Source organism: Pristiophorus japonicus, chromosome 1, assembly GCF_044704955.1.
Source record: "Pristiophorus japonicus isolate sPriJap1 chromosome 1, sPriJap1.hap1, whole genome shotgun sequence".
NCBI classification, from domain to species: domain Eukaryota; kingdom Metazoa; phylum Chordata; class Chondrichthyes; family Pristiophoridae; genus Pristiophorus; species Pristiophorus japonicus.
The window spans coordinates 329999368-330021810 of NC_091977.1; the positions used below are offsets into that span (position 1 = coordinate 329999368).

Below are 22443 nucleotides of genomic sequence, written 5' to 3' on the forward strand. Positions count from 1 at the left end.
CCTCCGCTCCTCGCTGCTCCCGGCCTCCACTCCCAACCTCCACTCTTCAATGGTCCCGGCCTCCGCTCCTTGCCACTCCCGACCTCGCTGCTCCCGATCTCCTCTCCTGACCTCCGCTTCTCTCCGGTCTCGGCCTCCCCTCCTCTCCTGTCCCAACCTCCGCTCCTCTGTGGTCCCAACCTCTGCTCCCGACCTCCGGTTCCAACCTTCAATCCCAACCTCTGCTCCTCTCTGGTCCTGACCTCTGGTCCTGACCTCCGCTCCTCTCTGGTCCCAACCTCGGCTCCTGGGTCCTGACCCCTCCACTGGGCTCGACCGCACTCCAAAGATATGCCACCAACCAGTTACCTGGATTCTGGTGATGTCGATTTTTGTTGCCCCCTTCGCTTTTGTCGCCCTCTGGGGATGGCTCGCACTTCTCCCTGTGGTGGCTGCTTCTGGTGCTCCCCTGTTCCCACCCAGGTCGGCTCGGGTCGGCGCCGTTCTGTGTCCCACATAGCTTTGTATAGTCAGCAAACTTGGATACATTACACTCGGTCCCTTCATCTAGGTCATTAATATAGATTGTAAATAGCTGAGGCCACAGCACTGATCCTTGCAGCACCCTTCTAGTTACAGCCTGCCAACCTGAAAAAGAACCGTTTATCCCTACCCTCTGTTTTCTGTCCGTTAACCAATCCTCTATCCATGCTACAGGTTGAACCTCTTTGGTCCGGCAGCCTCGGGACCTGACCGGTGCCAGAACAGAGAATTTTCCAAAACACGGGAGCTCAGGGTTTTTTTGGTGTTATCAATAATCATCCCTTTATTTCCAGTTACGGTAGCTCAGTTTGTACATACAAATCACCCAAATGGTAATTTGACAAATTCACGGAGTTGAGGAAATCTCTGGGGAGCCAGGCTGTGAACAGTGCCGGCAATCGCACCATGACAGTAAGTCCTCAGGACCCATTTAGTTCACCGTCCCCAAACTCGGCACCTGGGCAGCAGTAGTTACCGTCCAACATCGTCGCGTGTATACTTTACCCTGTTCTCTTCATACCGACTGCTCCATGATTTCTTATACTTTCATTTCCATGTTCGCCATCTTTCCGCCTTTCCTTGTCTTGCCTCTGCCCCTCCACCTCCATCTTGTCAGACGGCCGGATCCTCGATGGAGCAGGTTTAATGTCCAATGCAGATCTCTCCCTCTGGCTGTGCTGGATCTGTTTCTGTAGCTTTCTCCTTTTCCCTGAGAGCGTGATATTCGCCCTCTTACTCGAACATCGCTTCTGCAGGTGCTGGATGGTGGTCAGACTCTCGTCAATCACTGCGCCCACCATTAGGTGCTTTTTCCTTTTCTCTTTCCCCAGCACTCTCCATCTTTTGAAAAGATCTCTCTGTAACTCGGTCTTGGGCCAGTGCTGGTGATCGCTGAGTGAGGGAGGAGAGGCGGGGAATGTTGGTGATTGGTCATTTCTCTGTCTGGCTCGGGTCTGACACCCCTTCACTGTGCCGTCAAGTCCCACAATTCCACAATGAGGAAGCAGAGTGAGATGTTGAGCGTCACTGGAACGCTTAACAGTGAGCTCTAAGCCCAGTCCCAGGAAAGTGGCAGTTCCGCCACGGATGTTTCCGGACCAGAGAGTCCCAGACTGGGGAAGTTCAACTGTAGTATTATTACCCCCAACCCCATGAGCCCTTATCTTGTGCAAAACCTTTTATGTGACACCTTATCGAATGTCTTTTGAAAATCCAAATATACTATATCCACTGCTTAGTCTTTATCTACCCTGCTGGTTACATCCTCAAAAAACTGTAATAAATCTGTTAAACACAATTTCCCTTTCATTAAACCATGTTGATTCTGAACAATCATGTTATAATTTTCTAAGTGCCCTGATACCACTTCCTTAACAATGGATTCCAGCATTTTCCCGACAACTGATGTCAGGCTAACTGGCCTGTAATTCCCTTTTTTCTCTCTCCCTCCTTTCTTGAATAGCAGTGTTACATTTGCTACCTTCCGATCTGCTGGGACCGTTCTAAAATCTAGGGAATTTTGGCAGATCAAAACCATTGCATCCACAATCTCTGCAGCCACCTCTTTTAGAACCCTAGGATGCAGGCTGTCAGGTCCAGGGGATTTGTCGGCTTTTAGTCTCATTTGTTCCTCTAGTACTTTTTTTCTACTTGTATTAATTACGTTAAGTTCCTCACCCTTATTAGCCCCTTGGTTCCCCACCATTTTAGATATGCTTTTTGTGTCTTCTACTGTGAAGACAAATATATAATAATTTCTCCTGTCTCAGCCTCTAAGGAACCAACATTTACTTTTGCTACTCTCTTCCTTTTCACATACTTGTGGAAGCTCTTACAAGACTCGTTCCACCCCATAGTTTATAAGCTGAAATTTTCTAACTTTTAACTTTTGGATAAAAAGAAAGTGTTTGGGAGGCGGGGGTAATTTTTAACAATGGCGACGACAGAAACCAGAATGGAATATCGGGGGGGGGGGGCGGGGGGGGGGGATATAATGGATCATCAGTCCGCTACCTCCAGAGTTGAATATTGACCCTCCTTTTTGTAATGACAAATGTATCAGGACCTCAGTACTGACATTTACAGTAAATAACTCTTTCCAGATCGTAGGAAACGATTCTTATGTTCGGGGATGCGCTTTTCGCCATGGATTTTCTCCCGCAATAGGAGTGTTTGGAACAGACGGCCTTAATGTTGACGATAATATCATATACAACACCCTCGGAGAAGGTAATCGGATCCCTGTTAGTGAACACAAGAAGGTAGATCTTGAATGTTGTGCGTTGATGTAAGACGAGCAGTAGCAAGTCAGCAGCCCGTTATAAATCTTCCTCCAATTGAATTAACAGAAATTATAATCGGGGAGGGATGTAAAACGGGCTGCCAACTCACTATTGCCCATCATCCACAATTGCACAAAGCCAAGATTTACCCCAAAGAATTTCTCATCGGAATGTTGGTGTACGGTATTTGTACTTTTAGCAGATAAATCATTCGTAAAATGGCTTCAAATTATGTTTTTAGACATGTACATTAAGAGGCTTTTCTCGCCTTTTCTAGGTATCAGATTATGGGGCAACAGGAACCAAGCGAGGAGGAACCTCGTGGCTCTCATTGCTATTCACGACAGTTGGGCTGCGGCAATTGAGGTTAGATTCATTACATTTGATAAAAGAGGAGAAAGTACATTTACCAAGTTGTACTCCTGATCTCTGAGAGTTAAGTTATGCCTTCACCCCACAGGCGGTAATCACCTGCCATCGTTGAACCCACGCCTGCATCTCATCCCATTGAAACCATGGAATGAAAGTCGGGTGGGTTCGATGATGGGCGGGCAGGCAAATGGCTCCACTTGATTACCCCCATGGTATTCACACTGACGTATTGCCCAGGATAGAAAGTTACTGTGAAGTTTATAATTGGATGTGTTTTTATGCTTAAAGGTAAATGAAGGCTCCAATATTGTACTACAAGAGAACATTGTTGCAGGATTTCAGGAGATTGGCTATCGCATTAATGGGGAACCATGTCCAGGTGCGTCTCCACCTTATAGACATCCTCACTCATCTGTGTCCCTCAATTGTGTGAGATTAACATTGTTACGCTAGGCCCATTTGAACCAGGTACATTAGTGCATTGTTCATAGGCCTGGACTAGCAGCCCAGTTGTGATTGGGGGCGAAATTCGGTCGCGCCCTGATTGGGGCGGTAATTTTTCACTTTTAAAAAAGTGATGCCTTGCCAAATTGTGTGAAATTCGGCGTTTACTCCCCAGGAGTGAAGGGGCAGTAAATGAGGCGCCAATGGCCTCAGCTTGGTGTCCCATGGGCACTATTCACAGCCAGTTACCCAATTTCAGCTGAGTTCTATTCAGCAATCAGCCTTCAGTCCTTGACTCCAGCTCGATCTGGTCCTTACAGGGACGATCATTTGAACCTGCTGCTGCACATTTCCAACATTGCTGCACTTGAGTCACTGTTGTTGCTGCTCTTGCTCCTTGTCCTCTTCTTCCGCCTGCTCCTCCTCCTTCTCTTGCTCTGTTCCTCGTCCTCCTCCTCCTCTTCATCCTCCTCCTTCTCAGGTGGTGTGGCTATGCCTGGCGAGGTTGTGCAGCATGCAGCAGACGATGAATAGGGACACCCACTCAGGCGAGTACTGGAGGACTCCTCCCGAGCGGTCAAGGCAGCGGAACTGTTGCTTGAACACTCCACTGGTCTGCTCAGTGATGTTCCTGGTGGCAGCATGGCTCGCATTGTACAAGTGCTGGGCAGGAGTGTTGGGGTTGTGGAGGGGAATCATGAATCAGGTGGAGAACGGATAGCCCTTGTCTCCGAAAAGCCAGCCGTGAGCTTGATGTGGTGGCTGGAAGAGAGCTGGCACACCGGTCTGGTGCAGGATGAAGGCATCGTGGCTGCTACCAGGATAGCTGGCATTGACGGTGAGGATTCTGCGTGTGTGGTCGCAGACAGCTGCACATTCTGTGAGTGGAAGCCTTTGCGGTTACAGAATACCTCAGGATTGTGATGCAGTGCCCGCAAAGCCATGTGGGTGCCGTCAATGGCGCCCTGCACCTTGGGGAAGCCCGCTATCCTGCCGCAGCCACATGCACGCTCGTGCTGCTTCTCTCTGCTCATGGGGAAGGAGATGTAGTCCCTCCTCCTTCTGTACAGAGCATCTGTGACCTCACGGATGGAGTAATGGATGGCAAACTGGAAGATGTTGGAGATGTCTTCTGTCACTCAATGGAAGGATCCATTGGCGTAGAAATTGAGCGCGATGCTGACCTTGACTGCCACTGAGAGAGTCGTCCTCACCCTGGTCTGAGGCTTGAGGTCTGGGTGCAGCAGATGGCAGAGCTCTGTGACCACGTCATTGATTAAGCGCAGCCTTCGCACACACTGCTCCTCAGTGAAATTGATGTAGGAGAACTGCTGCCGGAATACCCTGGGAGGTAAGGTCTCCTGTTGGCATCCCTGTTGGGCCTTCTCCCTCTGGCCACATTTTATTGCCATTCTCCCTGTCTTTACCCCCCGTCTTCCCCCTGTCTTCCCCCCCAACTTCCTCCCGCTTTCCCCCCGTCTATACCATCCGTCTTTCACCCCGTCTATACCACCCATCTTCCCCCCCCCGTCTTCCCCCCCGTCTTCCCCCCCCCGTCTTCCCCCTGTTTTCCCACCCGTCTATCCTCACCCGTCTATCACCACCCGTCTATCCCCCCCCCACCGCCTTCCCCCGTCTTTCCCCCCCCCTCCAACCACCCCGTCTTCCCCCCCCGTCTTTCCCCCCATCTATACCACCCCACTTTCCCCCCGTCTATCCCCCCCGTCTTCTCCCCCCCCGTCTATCCACCCCCTTCTCTCCCGTCTTCCCCCCCGTCTTCCCCCGCTGTCTTCGCCCACCCCCTGTCTCCCCCCCCATCTTTCCCCCCTGTCTTCCCCCTGTCTTCCCCCCCCGTCGTCTTCCCCCCTGTCTTCCCCTTCCCCCATCTTCCCCCCCCACCTTCCCCTTGTCTTCCCCCCGTCTACCCCCCCCCCCATCTTTTCCCGTCTTTCCCCCCCGTGCTTCTCCCCGTACCTCTCCCTGTGCTGCTCCCTGTTTTGCTCCATGTCCTTCTCTATACCTTTCTCTCTGCATTTATCTCCACCTTTGTCTTCACCTAAGTAACCTCCGACGGAGCAGGAGGTCGAGTGCCAACACAGCCCCCATGAAACGAGATAGATGTTGTGCTTTGAAATCTGCCCTCAATGATACAAGAGAATAGTTAGGAGGCAGAGCAGTCCTTGAAGTCAAAATCGCTGAAATGTGTCCACAGCCACTCTGACTATGTATTCGCAATCTGCAAAGAGTAATGGCCAACAAAAATTGTTTTTCTAAATGGCGACTTTAAATAGCGCTCCTCCAGCTGACTCCCGACTCCAAATCGACAGCTGAAGCTGTCGTTGCCAACACCAGGCGATAAGTGAAGGGGCGCGGTCAAATTTCACTTCCAGTGCGGTAACGGAGCACTGCGCACAGTGATGATGTGATCATCACGGGACGCTTCCGGCAGGAGCTTAGGGCCTTGGCAGCTGCATGGCATGGCTGCTAATGGTGGAGCAATTAAAATCGGGGATGTCCAAAAGGCCAGAGGTTACAGAGATCGGGGGGTGCGAGGTCATGAAGAGATTTGAAAAGAAGGATGAGAATTTTAAAATCGAGGCGATGCTTAAGCCGGGAGCCAATATAGGTCAGTGAGCATAGTGGGTGATGGGTGATTAGGACTTGGTGTGATTTACGATACGGGCAGTAGAGTGTTTGATCTGAAGATTATGGAGCATAGCAAGGATCCATCAAATATAATTATCACCTCAATACCTGCAGGACATTCAAATACCATGGCGGCTTGGTCTAATAATGAGGTCCATGGAGGAATGTATGGTGTTTACATGAACAAAGATGGCCTCTCCAATTGCTCCCTTATCCAAGGATTCACAATCTGGAAATGCTGGCACTATGGAATATACTTCCAGGTAAAAGTACCCTTTCATTTATAGGTCCTGTAGGAGCATCTAATTCTGATCATCTGAAAAATGAAATGGTTATTCAGTGCAGTTTGATCCAATAAATGGTGTTCGTGAAACTGAATAGAAAATTGATACCTAGTGCTGAATGCTTGGTGACTTTGGATCTTTCAACTACTAAGCCAGGTAACATCTGGCAACTTACACTTATTTATAACACTGCACATAACATTGAAAGTATAACAGTATTTATTCTAAAATATAACCAGAGATAGCATGTGCAAGGAGTGCTTCTAGACAACAGTACCATGGCTGTGGTGTCAGCTTTTAGTTCAGAGAAATTGTGCAGATAAAAGCATTATGTTAAGAGTATAAAAGCAAGGAAGTTATGATAAACCTTTATAAATCACTGGGTTAGGACTCAGCTGGAGTATTGGGGGCTATTTTATTCACCAGCAGAAACCTGGCGGGTGACCAGGTAAAATCGCCCTGGCTCTTACCGAAAGCCGCCATGATCGTAACATCTGCAATTTTACCCTGCTCTCCTGAACAGGCAGCAAGGACACGCGCTTGGAGCCAACAGGGTCCTTCTTTACATATGCATACTGTGACCCAATGAATCATTGACACCCGACTGTAATTTTAACTCAGGCCTGAGCAGGGAATCCACCTGGAGTTAAAATCCAATTCAGGGCACCACACATTAAGAAGGACGTCAAGGCCTTAGCGAGGGTGCAGAGGAGATTTACTAGAATGGTACCAGGGATGAAATACTTCAGTTATGTGGAGAGACTGGAGAAGCTGGGGTTATTGTTATTGTCCTTGGAGTAAAGACGGTTAAGGGGAGATTTAATAGCGGTGTTCAAAATCATGAAGGGTTTTGATACAGTAAATAAGGAGAAATTATTCCATCTGGCAGCAGGATCAGTATCCAGAGGACACAGTTTTAAGATCATTGGCAAAAGATCCAGAGCAGAGATGAGGAAAAACAATTTACGCAGCAAAGTGTTGTGCTCTGGATTGCATTGCCTGAAAGGGAGGTGCAAGCTCTTTCGGAGAGCCGGCACAGGCACAATGGGCCGAATGGCCTCCTTCTTTGCAGTATCATTGTATGAACGGTGTTGTGTTTACCTGCATCCCTAACACAGGAATTCCATAGCAACAGATTGTACTCACCCTGAAGTTCCACACGGCTCTCTTTTGCTTCCTTGATCCCAGTTTAGTGTCCAGTTGTGAGGTGACGACTGGTATCGTCGATCCCGAACAATCCACACTGAAGAAGGGAATGGAGTGGATAGTCCACTTCATCAGGTGTTCTACCTGAGGCCCCTAGCAGTCTGCGATCGGGCAACTGCAGAAATTATTGAACAATTTAGTGGGGTCACAGCTTCTCTTCACCATTGTATTTCACTTTGACAGTCATCCCCATTGTAATTGTATTGGAACCACTGCAATATCTGATGTCATGGCCCCTATCAGTGGCACCAATCTTCTATGATATCCAGCTCCTTAATCCCCATGTATTTCTCCAACATGTATAGCGTGCAGAGGGTGAAACGCAGCAGAACTTTGCCAATCCATTGATCTCAACTCTCTCAACCAGCTGGCCTTTGGGTCCAATTTCACAGGTTATTGTGAAAGGTTTGGGGACATTTAGTGCGTACAGACCTCCAACATTGCTACTTTGAAATGAGCCTCTGATGGCTTTAGAGCAGATCTGCTACCTTAACTCGCAGTCTTGGTGCTGCAGGATCCAATCACAGCTATTCTCCGTGGTTTGATCTGTGGATCAATAGGATGGACGATTGGATTCAGAGCTCATGGTATTGGTAGACTAGATGCTGAATAACCAGCTGCCATCAACATCTGTCTCTCTCACAAAAATCTTCAACATTTTTGGGTCTTTTTTGAGCTGTCTCCAACGGTCCCTTTAATAACTGCTGGTTAGGCTGCTCAAGATCCGGAAATGGCACACGGAGGTCACACATTGCTCGAAGGAAGGATAGAAGGTTCCATCCCCATGAGGTCATCCCAAGAGAGTTCAACACTTGGGGACCAGCTACATCCGGGTGCCCCGTCATACTCCCACCAAGTTTGAGGCTATTTCTTGGGACCAGTGATGGTAAAGCAGTGGAGAATAACCGGGATTGAATCCTGCAGCACCAAGATTGCGAGTTAAAGTTGCAGATCTGCTCTACAGTCAGCAGAGATTAGTTTCAAAGGAGCATTGCTGGCAATCTGTACACACCAATGGTCCAACCCAGCTGCCATCAACATCTGTCTGTCTCACAAAAATCTTCAATGTTTTTGGGTCTTTCTTGAGCTGTCTCCAACGGTCCCTTTAATAACTGCTGGTTAGGCTGCTCAAGATCCGGGAATGTACACATTAGATCGAGATACAGTTGGGGTGATATTGTAAAACAAAACTTACAATAATGGAATACCAAATCTTCAAAAAAGAAAAGCATCTTTATCATTTAAGAAGACAAGAGCAAATCCGTTGGACGCCTTTATATTTTTAGTCTTAGTTGGAGGCATATCACACTGGACCAGCAGAGGAAAGACCCAATGACGGTTTCCACACAGTGGGCCCAAGTTTCCACATGATTCACGCCTGATTTTTAGGAGCAACTGGTGGAGAACGGACTATTTTAGAAATCGCAATTCTCCACATTTTTTTTTCTGCAGTTCTAGTCAGGTAGAACAGTTCTAGTTTAGAACAGAATTTTTTCTTCAAAAGTGGGCGTGTCCGGCCACTGACGCCTGATTTCAAAGTTTCCACAGTGAAAATGTACTCCAAACTAAAGTAGAATGGAGCCAGTGAAGATTTTTGTAGAACTGAAAAAACCTGTTCTACACATTAAAAAATCAGGCGCAGGTTACAAATTAGGCGTCCAGAACGAGGTGGGGGGGAGGGGGGGGGAAGGGAACTCATTAAATTCGACAATAAATCCTTATTTATACTTCTACAAATATTATACAAATAAATCCAACCTGAATAAACATTTATAAGCCAAGAAAAGATTAAATAAACCATCTTCTTACCTGTGTGAAAGTGCTTCAGCCAGGGAGAATTCTGCAGCCGTTCGTTCCCGCCGGGGGGGGGGGGGGAGAAAACCGTTCGTGTCGCTGAGCGGGAGGGGAGAGAGAGAGAGAGAGAGAGAGAGAGAGAGGGAGGGAGAGAGAGAGGGGGGGGAGGGAGGGAGAGAGAGGGGGGGAGGGAGAGAGAGAGAGGGGAGGGAGGGAGAGAGAGGGGGAGAGAGAGAGGGGAGGGAGGGAGAGAGGGGGGGGAGGGAGGGGGAGAGAGAGAGAGAGAGAGAGAGGGGGAGGGAGGGAGAGAGAGGGGGGGAGGGAGAGAGAGAGAGGGGAGGGAGGGAGAGAGAGGGGGAGAGAGAGAGGGGAGGGAGAGAGAGAGAGAGAGAGAGAGGGGGAGGGAGGGAGAGAGAGGGGGAGGGAGGGAGAGAGAGGGGGAGGGAGGGAGAGAGAGAGAGGGAGGGAGGGAGAGAGAGAGAGCGGGGGGGGGGGGAGAGAGGGGGGGGGAAGGGAGAGGTCAGGTCGGATCGGATCCAGTCCGGGAGTCGGGAGTCGGGTCCAGTGGGTCGGGTCGGGGAACAGGAGCACGGGTCGGGTCGGGTCGGGTCAGTCGGGGGGGGGGGGGGGGGGGAGCGGGTCTCGGGTCTCGGTTGGGGGCGGGGGGAGCAGGTATCGGGTCGGGGCGGGGGGAGCGGGTGTCGGGTTGGGTCTGGTCGGCGGGGTGGGGGGTGTGGGAGCGGGTCTCGGGTCTGGTCGGGCGGGGAGCAGGAGCTGGCCGTGGGAGGAGCCTTATTCACGCAGCCCCAGTGAGGCCATTCAGCCAGGGCTAGGGACTGCGTGCTTCGGGCCCCTCCCACACAGTTCGGCGCCTGGAGCTACTGCACTTGCGTGCCGACTGTAGCGCGCATGTGCAGAGGTCCCGGCACTGTTTTCAGCGCCGGGACCTGGCTCCGCCCCCCCCACAGCTCGTGCTGGCTGCGCCGAGGGCCAGAGGACCTGTAAGTAGGTGGAGAATACCGAGGATTTTTTTAGGTGCTGTTTTAGGCGCGAAAAACGGGCGCCCAGCTCGGAGGGCAGGTTGCATAAGCTTATTTTGTATTCCCTTGAGTTTACAAGGTTGTGGGGTAATCTAATCGAGGTGTTTAAAATGTGAAACAAATTCGATAGGGTAGATACAGAGAAACTATTTCTTCACCCAAAGCAAGGGGGCACAATCTTAATCATTCAGATTGAAATATAACCTGTCTTTATTTTATTACAGACAAAAGAATCAGTGCAGATCTCCAATGTGACTCTGGTAGACAATGGAATGGGTATTTTCCCAATGATTTACGGACCACCAGCAATCTCTCACTGGATATCCAACAAAACCATTCTCATTAATGTACGTCATCTTGCTCTGCTGCACTGTGCTGCTGTTGATTTGAACGATATTGCAAAAACGAAGCTTGCTTATTTTTCAGTAAATGTAGTCAACAGTGAGCATGGTTTATATCTTTCATTTAGATATCATAAAGTTCTGTCAGTGATTTTTTATAAAAATATAATGTGTAGACCAAGCTTTTTAATAAATATGAAGGTGGGGCGTAAATTCAAAATAAATCTGTGGAAATAATATTTCAGTGAGCAAGTGGTCAGACTATGGAACAGGCTCCCTAGGGAGACGATGGAAGCTGCAATGATTAGTTAATTTGCAAACTGGATAGGTTTCTTTCAGAAAATAACATTTTGGGATCCAGTATATGAGTAATTTGAAACATGACGTGTGGTGAGTGCATCGTGTTCAGGAGGAACAAGTGACTTTGGTCCTATGGTTCCCAATGCTCTTCACCACTGGGGTGTTATTATTCATTCATGGCAAGGCCAGCATTTATTGCTCAGCCCTAACTGCTCTTGAGAAGGTGGTGGTGAGCCGCCTTCTTGAACCGCTGCAGTCCGTGTGATGAAGGCACTCCCATTCTGCTGTTAGGGAGGGAGCTCCAGGATTTTGATCCAGTGACGATGAAGGAACAATGATATGCTTCCAAGTCAGGATGGTGTGTAACTTGGAGGGGAATGTGGAGGTGATGGTGTTCCCATGCGCCTACACCCCTTGTTCTTCTCGATGGTAGAGGTCACAGGTCTGAGAGGTGCTGCCAAAGAAGCCTAAGTGAGTTAGAAACATAGAAACATAGAAATCCACAGCGCAGAAGGAGGCCATTTCGGCCCATCATGTCCGCGCCAGCCGACAAAGAGCCACATGGCCCTCAGTCAGCAGCCCTGAAAGTTACATATAAACCCATGAACAATGAACAATGGCGGAAAGGTAAAGAGCACCCAGCCCAACCAGTCCACCCCACACAACTGCGACACCCCTTGCACCGAAACATTCTACACTTCACCCTCAACTGGAGCCATGTGATCTCCTGGGAGAGACAAAAAACAGATTATAAACTTAGTCCAGGAGATCACCCTGGCCGTATTCGATTCACTGCAGTACTTACCATCGTATATGCGCCAGCCAACAAGAGGTTATCCAGTCTAATTCCACTTACCAGCTCTCTGTCCATAACCCTGCAAGCCACGGCACTTCAAGTGCCTATCCCAGCACCCTTTAAATTTGGTGAGGGTTTCTGCATCCACCATCCTTCCAGGCAGTGAGTTCCAGACCCCCACAACCCTCTGCGTGAAGAAGCCTCCCCTCAAATCTCCTCTGAACCTTCCACCATCCACTTTAAAACTATGCCCCCTTGTAATTGACCCCTCCACCAACAGAAATAGGCCCTTGCTAGCCACTATATCCAAGCCCCTCAGAATTTTATACACCTTAATGTGGTCTCCTCTAAGCCTCCTCTGTTCCAATGAGAACAAACCCAGCCTATCCAATCTGTCCTCATAGCTAAGATTCTCCATTCCAGGCAGCATCCTAGTAACTCTCTTCTGCACCCTCTCCAGTGCAATCACATCCTTCCGATAATACGGCATTTCGTATGCCTTCTTAACCATCTTATCCACCTGGCCTGCTACTTTCAGGGATAAGTGGACAAGCACTCTTTGTTCTCTACGCATCTAAGTGGCCTACCGTTTAATATGTATATCCTTTCCTTAATAACCCTCCCCAATGCATCACCTCACACTTCTCTGAATTAAATTCCATTTGCCACTGTTCTGCCCACCTGACCAGTAGATTGATATCCTCCTGCAGTCCATGACTTTCCTCTTCATTATCAACCACACAGCCAATTTTAGTGTCATCTGCACACTTCTTAATCATACTCCCTATATTCAAATCTAGATCATTGATGTATACCACAAAAAGTAAGGGACCCAGTACTGAGCCCTGCGGAACCCCACTGGAAACATCCTTCTAGTCACAAAAACATCCATCAACCATTATCCTTTGCTTCCGATCTCGAAGCCAATTTTGGATCCAGCTTGCCACTTTGCCCTGGATCCCATGGGCTTTAACCTTCGTGACCAGTCTACCATGTGGGACCTTATCAAAAGCTTTGCTAAAGTCCATATATACTACATCGTATGCACTACCCTCATCGACCCTCCTGTTTACCTCCTCGAAAACTTCAATCAGATTAGTTAAGCACGATCTTCCTTTAACAAATCCATGCTGGCTGTTCCTAATTAATCCTTGCCTTTCTAAATGTAGATTTATCCTATCTTTCAGGACTTTTCCCAATAATTTTCTCACCACTGAGGTTAGGCTGACATGCCTGTAATTACTTGGCCTATCCCTTACTCCCTTCTTAAACAAGGGTACTACATTAGCAGTCCTCCAATCCTCCGGCACCATGCCTAGATCCAAACAGGACTGGAAAATTAGTTGTTGCAGAGCATCTTGTAGATGGTACACACTGCAACCACGGTACGCCGATGATGGAGGAAGTGAATATTTAAGGTGGTGGATCGGGTGCCAGTTAAGTGGCCTGCCATTTCCTGGATGGTGTTGAGCTTCTTGAGTGCTCATCCAAGCAAGTTGAGAGTATTTCATCACACTCCTTACTAGTGCCTTGTAGATGGTGGAGAGGCTTTGGGGAGTCAGGAGGTGAGACACTTGCCACAGAATACCCAGCCTCTAATGTGCTTTTGTTGCCACAGTATTTATGTGGCTGGTTCAGTTAAGTTTCTGGTCAATGGTGACACCCCCCCCCAGATGTTGATGGTGAGGAATTTGGCAATGGTAATGCTGTTGAATATCGAGGAACGGTGGTTAGACTTTCACTTGTTGTAGATAGTCATTGCCTGGCACTTGTGTGGTGCGAATGTTACTTGCCACTTAACAGCCCAAGCTTGAATGTTATGCAAGTCTTGCTGCATGCGAGCATGGACTGCTTTATTATCTGAGGAGTAGCAGCTACCACTGAACACTGTGCAATCATTAGCGAACATCCCCACCTCTGACCTTATGATGGAGGGAAGGTCATTGATGGAGCTGCTGAAGATGGTTGGGCCTAGGACACTGCCCTGAGGAACTCCTGCAGCGATGTCCTGGGGCTGTGATGATTGACCTCCAACCACCACAACCATCTTCCTTTGTGCGAGGTATGACTCCAGCCAGTGAAGAGTTTTCCCCCTGATTCCCATTGACATCAATTTTACTTGGACTCCTTGATGCCAAACTCGGTCAAATGCTGCCTTGATGTCGAGGGCAGTCACTCTCACCTCGCCTCTGGAATTCAGCTCTTTTGTCCATGTTTGGACCAAGGCTGTAATGAGGTCTGGAGCCGAGTGGTCTTCCTCACCTCATGTCTGGGTCTGTTATAGATTAATTGATAGAGATTGGTTTCTATGATAGCCAACAACTCCATTATCATTGTATCAAGCGTCTACCAGGATGGTACAACATGAACTAGATGAACCTTGGTCTTTTTCACCCAACAATTCCTATGTTCCTGTGTGTTTTTCTAAAGAATGCCTTGGTGGTAGGAATTAGTCCAAACTTCAACTGCTCGGCTATACTGCGTGACGATTCTATTCTGAACGATAGGAATGGCAATCGGAATCCCAGGCAACCTTCAGGTAAGGAAAACCTGTTTCAAACAAAGTACAAATGCAAGTGTGATTTGTCCAAATAGAATCAAAGAATCATCGAGTGATACAGTGCAGGAGGCCATTTGGCCCATCGAGGCTGCGGCGGCTCTTTCGAAGAGTAATCCAGTTAGTCCCTCCCCCCCCAACTCTTTCCCCATATCCCTGTAATTTTTGCTCCTTCAAGCATTTATCCAGTTCCTTTCTGAAGGCTACTATTGAATTCGTATCCACCACCCTATCAGGCAGTGCATTCCAAATCCTAACCACTTGTTGCATTAAAAAAAGTTTTTCCTCATGTTGCCTCTGGTTCTGTTGCCAATCACTTTAATTCTGTGCCCTCTTATTAGTGACCCTTCAGCCATTGAAAACAGTTTCTCTTTATTTACTCTATCTAAATCCTTCATGATTCTAAGCACCTCCATCAAATCTCCTCTTGGCCTTCTCTGCTCCAAGGGACTATTGAGGGAGTGCAGCGAAGGTTCACCAGACTGATTCCTGGGATGGCGGGACTGACATATCAAGAAAGACTCGATCAACTGGGCTTGTATTCACTGGAGTTCAGAAGAATGAGAGGGGATCTCATAGAAACGTTTAAAATTCTGACGGGTTTAGACAGGTTAGATGCAGGAAGAATGTCCCCAATGTTGGGGAAGTCCAGAACCAGGGGTCACAGTCTAAGGATAAGGGGTAAGCCATTTAGGACCGAGATGAGGAGAAACTTCTTCACCCAGAGAGTGGTGAACATGTGGAATTCTCTACCACAGAAAGTTGTTGAGGCCAATTCACTAAATATATTCAAAAAGGAGTTAGATGTAGTCCTTACTACTAGGAGGAATCAAGGGGTATGGCGAGAAAGCAGGAATGGGGTACTGAAGTTGCATGTTCAGCCATGAACTCATTGAATGGCGGTGCAGGCTCGAAGGGCCGAATGGCCTACTCCTGCACCTATTTTCTATGTTTCTATGAAAACATCCCAGCTTCTCCATTTGATCCCTGTTACTGTGATCCCTCTACCCTGGAACCATTCTAGTAAATCTCATCTTTAGTCTCTCCAAAGCCTTCATGTCCTTCCTAAAGTGTGGTGCCCAGAATTGGATACAATACTCTAGCTGGGGTCGAACTAGGTTTACCATAATTTCCTGACTTTTGTACTTTATGCCGCTATTTATAAAGCCCGAGATACCACAGGCTTTATTATCTGCTTTGGAACAGAGGAACATAGAAACAGGAGTAGGCCATTTAGCCCCTTGAGCCTGTTCGGCCATTCAATGAGATCATGGCTGATCTGTGAAATAATTCCATTATTAAGCCTTTGCCCCATATTCCTTAATACTCCTTGTTAACAGAAATGTTTCAATCTGATTTAAAATTAACAATTGATCCAGCATCAACTGCCATTGGCGGAAGAGAGTTCCAAACTTCTACCACCCTTTGCATGTAGAAGTGCTTGCTAATTTCACTTTTGGAGGGTCTAATCTTTAGGCTATGTCCCCTAGTCCTAGGTCTCTCAATCAGCAGAAAGAGTTTCTCTCTACTCTATCAGTTCCCCTTAATATCTTAAAAACTTTGATCAAATCAACCATAATCTTCTAAATTCCAGGGAATACAACTCTAGTTTATGTAATTTCTCCTCATAATTTAACCCTTGGAGTCCACGTATCATTCTATTAAATCTACACCGCACTTCCTCCAAGGCAAATATATCCTTTCTAAGGTGTGATGCCCAGAACTGCTCACAATACTCCAGGTGTGGTCAAACCAAGGCTTTGTATAACTGTATCATGACTTGTAACCCCTTGTATTCTGGTCCTCTAGATATAAAGCTAGATTCCATTCGCCTTTTGATTTTTTTTGTACCTGTCCATGACATTTTAATGATCTATGTACATGGACTCCCTAAGTCTTTTTGGACCTCCACTGCCTCTAACTTTTTACTATTTAGAAAGTACTCTGATCTATCCTTTTTAGGTCCAAAGAAGATGATCACACATTTGCCACTGTTTTTCCCATTCACTTAATCTGTCAATATCCCTTAGTAATTTTATGCTTTCATCTACACTGCTTACAATGCCACCTATCTTTGCATCCTTGGCAAACTTGGATATGTGACTCTCTATCCCATCATCTAATTCGTTAATAAATAGTGTATAGTTCAGGCTCTGACACAGATCCCTGCAGGACGCCACTGGTCACATCCTGCCAATTAGAGTATCTGCCCATTATCCCTACTCTCTGGGGCCGAAATTGAGGAGGGCACTTCGATTTATCTGGAAATTTAAGGTCCAGCAGAAGTTGGAGGGAAGCACCGGAAAATTCATCTCTTTCACTTTGACACTAACTCCCAGGGCTTTGGAGTGCTGTTGGATTGGATTGGGAACAGGGAGGTGTCCATCAGTGTCGCGCTGACACGTCACAACATCGCTCCCATCACTTAAATGGGAGGGATGCTGCAAGGCCTACGATGAGCCGACTGGAACACCAAGGAGGCATTAAAAAATTATCTTTTGAACATCTCTCACTGATCTTCTGTCATTTTATCCATTAACAGATTTGGCCAGTTTACTGTGGACAGTCTCTATCTCATCCCATTGAAGTCGGCCTTACCTAAATCTAGCATCTTTTGTTACCCTGCCCTGCCACTTTCAAAGATTTGTGAACAAACAGTACCAGGACTTTCTTCTTGAACCCCCTTTAAAATTGAACCATTTAGCATCTTCTGTCTCTCCTCATTCTTCCATATGTGCGCCCATTCCACCAGCCTGTCCATGTCCTCTTAAAGTCTATTACAATCTTCTTCACTGTTTACTACACTTCCAAATTTTATGTCACCTGCAAATTTTGAAATTGTGCTCTGTACCCCAAGTCCAAGTCATTAATATATATCAAAAACAGCAGTGACCTAGTACTGAACCCTGGGGAACTCCACTGTATACCGCCCCCCCGGTCCGAAAAACTGCCATTCACCACATCTCTGTTTCCTATCCCTTCGCCAGTCTTGTATCCATGCTGCTACTGCCCCTTTTATTCCATGGGCATCAATTTTGGCAACAAGTCTAGTATGAGCTACTTTACCAAATGTGTTTTGAAAGTTTTTCTACGCAACATCAACTGCACTGCCCTCATCCACCCTCTCTGTTACCTCATCAAAAAACTCAAATCAAGTTAATCAAACATGATTTGCTTTTAACAAATCCGTGGTGGCTTTCCTTTATTAGTCCATGCTTGTCAAAGTGGCTGTTAAGTTTCTCCCGGATTATTGTTTCTAAATACTTCCCCACCACAAATGTTAAACTGACAGGCCTGTAATTACCAGATTTATCCTTCTTCCCTTTTTTAACAAGGGTGTAAAATTTGCAATCTTCCAGTCATCTGGAACCACGCCTGTGTCTAAGAAGGAGTGGAAGATTGTGGCCAGCACCTGTGCAATTTCTACCCTTACTTCCTTCAGCAACTTAGAATGCATCCCATCTGCACAGGGTGACTTATCCACTTTAAGTACAGCCAACCTTTCTAGTACCTCCTCTTTATTTATTTTTATCTCATCCAGTATCCCAGCAACCTCCTCGTTCACTATAGTGTAGGATTCTGCTTCTTCAACTGAGAAGCTTATAGGTTGACCCGTAGGAAAGACACAACAATAGGTAGAAACATAGAAACATAGAAAAATAAGTGCAGGAGTAGGCCATTCGGCCCTTCGAGCCTGCACCACCATTCAATAAGATCATGGCTGATCATTCACCTCAGTACCCCTTTCCTGCTTTCTTTCCATACCCCTTGATCCCTTTAGCCGCAAGGGCTATATTTAACTCCCTCTTGAATATATCCAATCAACTGACACCAACAATTCTCTGCGGTAGAGAATTCCACAGATTGACAACTCTCTGAGTGAAGAGGTTTCTCCTCATCTCAGTCCTAAATGGCTTACCCCTTATCCTTAGACTGTGTCCCCTGGTTCTGGACTTCCCCAACATCTGGAACATTCTTCCTGCATCTAACCTGTCCAGTCCCGTCAGAATTTTATATGTTTCTATGAGATCCCCTCTCATCCTCCTAAACTCCAGTGAATACAGACCTAGCCGATCCAGTCTCTCCTCATATGTGTCCTGCCATCCCGGGAATTAGTCTGGTGAACCTTTGCTGCACACCCTCAATAGCAAGAACGTCCTTCCTCAGGTTAGGAGACCAAAACTGAACACAATATTCCAGGTGAGGCCTCACCAAGGCCCTGTACAACTGCAGTAAGACCTCCCTGCTCCTATATTCAAATCCCCTAGCTATGAAGGCCAACCTACCATTTGCCTTCTTCACCGCCTGCTGTACCTGCATGCCATTTTCAATGACTGATGTACCATGACACCCAGATCTCGTTGCACCTCCCCTTTTCCTAATCTGCCACCATTCAGATAATATTCTGCCTTTGTGTTTTTGCCACCAGACTGGATAACCTCACATTTATCCACATTATGCTGCATCTGCCATACATTTGCCCACTCACCTAACCTGTCCAAGTCCCCCTGCAGCCCCTTAGCATCCTCCTCACAGCTCACACCGCCACCCAGCTTATTATCATCTGCAAACTTGGAGATATTACATTCAATTCCTTCATCTAAATCATTGATGTATATTGTAAATAGCTGGGGTCCCAGCACTGAGCCCTGCAGCACCCTGCCATTCTGAAAAGGACCCTTTTATCCTGACTCTCTGCTTCCTGTCTGTCAACCAGTTCTCTATCCACGTCAATACTTTACCCCCAATACCATGTGCTTTAATTTTGCACACCAATCTCTTGTGTGGGACCTTGTCAAAAGCCTTTTGAAAGTCCAAATACACAACATCCACTGGTTCTCCCTTGTCCACTCTACTAGTTACATCCTCAAAAAATTCTTGTCAAGCATGATTTCCCTTTCATAAATCCATGATGACTTGGACCGATTCTGTCACTGTTTTCCATCTTTAATAATTGATTCCAACATTTTCCCAACTACTGATGTCAGGCTAACTGGTCTGTAATTACCTGTTTTCTCTCTCCTTCCTTTTTTAAAAAGTGGTCTTACATTAGCTACCCTCCAATCCATAGGAACTGATCCAGAGTCGGTAGACTGTTGGAAAATGATCACCAATGCATCCACTATTTCTAGGGCCACTTCCTTCAGTACTCAGGCCCTGGGGATTTATCGGCCTTCAATCCCATCAATTTCCCTAACACAATTTCCCGCCTAATAAGGATTTCCTTCAGTTCCTCCTTCTCACTAGCCCCTCGGAAGGTTATTTGTGTCTTCCTTTGTGAAGACAGAACCAAAGTATTTGTTCAACTGGTCTGCCATTTCTTTGTTCCCCATTATAAATTCACCTGATTCTGACTACAAGGGACCTATGTTTGTCTTCACTAATCTTTTTCTCTTCACATATCGATTGGTGCTTTTGCAGTCAGTTTTTATGTTCCCAGCAAGCTTCCTCTCATACTCTATTGTCCCCCTCCTAATTAAACCCTTTGTCCTCCTCTGCTGAATTCTAAATTTCTCCCAGTCCTCAGGTTTGTTGCTTTTTCTGGCCAATTTATATGCCTCTTCCTTGGATTTAACACTATCCTTAATTTCCCTTGTTAGCCACGGTTGAGCCACCTTCCCCGTTTTATTTTTTACTCCAGACAGGGATGTACAATTGTTGAAGTTCATCCATATGATCTTTAAATGTTTGCCATTGCCTATCCACTGTCAACCCTTTATTGGCTAGACTGTCAAGCCAGTCTATTCTAGCCAATTCACGTCTCATACCATCGAAGTTAGCTTTCCTTAAGTTCAGGACCCTAGTCTCTGAATTAACTGTGTCACTCTCCATTTTAATAAAGAATTCTACTATATTATGGTCACTCTTCCCCAAGGTGCCTCGCACAACAAGATTGATAATTAGTCCTTTCTCATTACACATCACCCAGTCTAGGATGGCCAGCCCTCTAGTTGATTCCTCGACATATTGGTCTAGAAAACCATCCCTAATACACTCCAGGAAATCCTCCTCCACCGTATTGCTACCAGTTTGGTTAGCCCAATCTATATGTAGATTAACGTTGCCCATGATAACTGCTGTACCATTATTGCACGCATCCCTAATTTCTTGTTTGATGCAATCCCCAATCTCACTACTACTGTTTGGTGGTCTATACACAACCCCCACTAGCGTTTTCTGTCCTTTGGTATTCCGCAACTCCACCCATACAGATTCCACATCATCCAAGCTAATGTCCCTCCTTACTATTGAATTAATTTCCTCTTTAGCCAGCAATGCTACCCCACCTCCTTTTCCTTTCTGTCTATCCTTCCTGAATGTTGAATACCCCTGGATGTTGAGTTCCCAGCCTTGGTCACCCTAGAGCCATGTCTCCGTGATGCCAATTATATCATATCCGTTCATTGCTGCCTGCGCAGTTAATTCATCCTCCTTATTACGAATACTCCTCGCACTGAGGCACAGAGCCTTCAGGCTTGTCTTTTTAAGATACTTTGCCCCTTTAGAATTTTGCTGTAATGTGGCCCTTTTTGATTTTTGCCTTGGGTTTCTCTGCCCTCCAATTTTACTTTTACTTTTCTTCTTTCTATCTTTTGCTTCTGCCCCCATTCTACTTCCGTCTGTCTCCCTGCCTAGGTTCCCATCCCCCTGCCATATTAGTTTAACCCCTCCCCCGAGGACATTGGTTCCGGTCCTGCCCAGATGCAGACCTTCCGGTTTGTACTGGTCCCACCTCCCCCAGAACCGGTTCCAATGTCCCAGGAATTTGAATCCCTCCCTTCTGCACTACTCCTCAAGCCATGTATTCATCTGAGCTATCCTGCGATTCCTACCCTGACTAGCACGTGGCACTGGTAGCAATCCTGAGATATAGAAACATAGAAACATAGATAATAGGTGCAGGAGTAGGCCATTCGGCCCTTCTAGCCTGCACCGCCATTCAATGAGTTCATGGCTGAACATTCAACTTCAGTACCCCATTCCTGCTTTCTCGCCATACCCCTTGATCCCCCTAGCAGTAAGGACCTCATCTAACTCCTTTTTGAATATATTTAGTGAATTGGCCTCAACAACTTTCTGTGGTAGAGAATTCCACAGGTTCACCACTCTCTGGGTGAAGAAGTTCCTCCGCATCTCGGTCCTAAATGGCTTACCCCTTATCCTTAGACTGTGACCCCTGGTTCTGGACTTCCCCAACATTGGGAACATTCTTCCTGCATCTAACCTGTCTAACCCCGTCAGAATTTTATATGTTTCTATGAGGTCCCCTCTCATTCTTCTGAACTCCAGTGAATACAAGCCCAGTTGATCCAGTCTTTCTTGATAGGTCAGTCCCGCCATCCCGGGAATCAGTCTGGTGAACCTTCGCTGCACTCCCTCAATAGCAAGAATGTCCTTCCTCAGGTTAGGAGACCAAAACTGTACACAATACTCCAGGTGTGGCCTCACCAATGCCCTGTACAACTGTAGCAACACCTCCCTGCCCCTGTACTCAAATCCCCTTGCTATGAAGGCCAACATGCCATTTGCTTTCTTAACCGCCTGCTGCACCTGCATGCCAACCTTCAATGACTGATGTACCATGACACCCAGGTCTCTTTGCACCTCCCCTTTTCCTAATCTGTCACCATTCAGATAATAGTCTGTCTCTCTGTTTTTCCCACCAAAGTGGATAACCTCACATTTATCCACATTATTACTACCTTTGAGGTCCTACTTTTTAATTTAACTCCTAGCTCCCTAAAATCAGCTTGTCAGACCTCATCCCATTTTTTAGCTATATTGTTGGTGCAAATATGCACCACGACAACTAGCTGTTCACCCTCCCTCTCCAAAATGCCCTGCAGCCTCTCTGAGAC

The 22443-nt window shown here is 47.0% G+C and overlaps 1 protein-coding gene across 1 annotated transcript in view; it reads left to right on the forward strand.

Moving 5' to 3' along the window:
• pkhd1l1.1 (PKHD1 like 1, tandem duplicate 1) overlaps window positions 1-22443 on the forward strand; it is a 402260-nt gene that overhangs the window by 293918 nt on the left and 85899 nt on the right. Inside the window, exons 62-68 of the mRNA XM_070881087.1 lie at window positions 2625-2751; window positions 3082-3170; window positions 3465-3555; window positions 6381-6529; window positions 10815-10937; window positions 14458-14566; window positions 15831-15833. Of these exons, the coding sequence (XP_070737188.1) occupies window positions 2625-2751; window positions 3082-3170; window positions 3465-3555; window positions 6381-6529; window positions 10815-10937; window positions 14458-14566; window positions 15831-15833 (691 nt within the window). The remainder of the gene's footprint in view (window positions 1-2624; window positions 2752-3081; window positions 3171-3464; window positions 3556-6380; window positions 6530-10814; window positions 10938-14457; window positions 14567-15830; window positions 15834-22443) is intronic.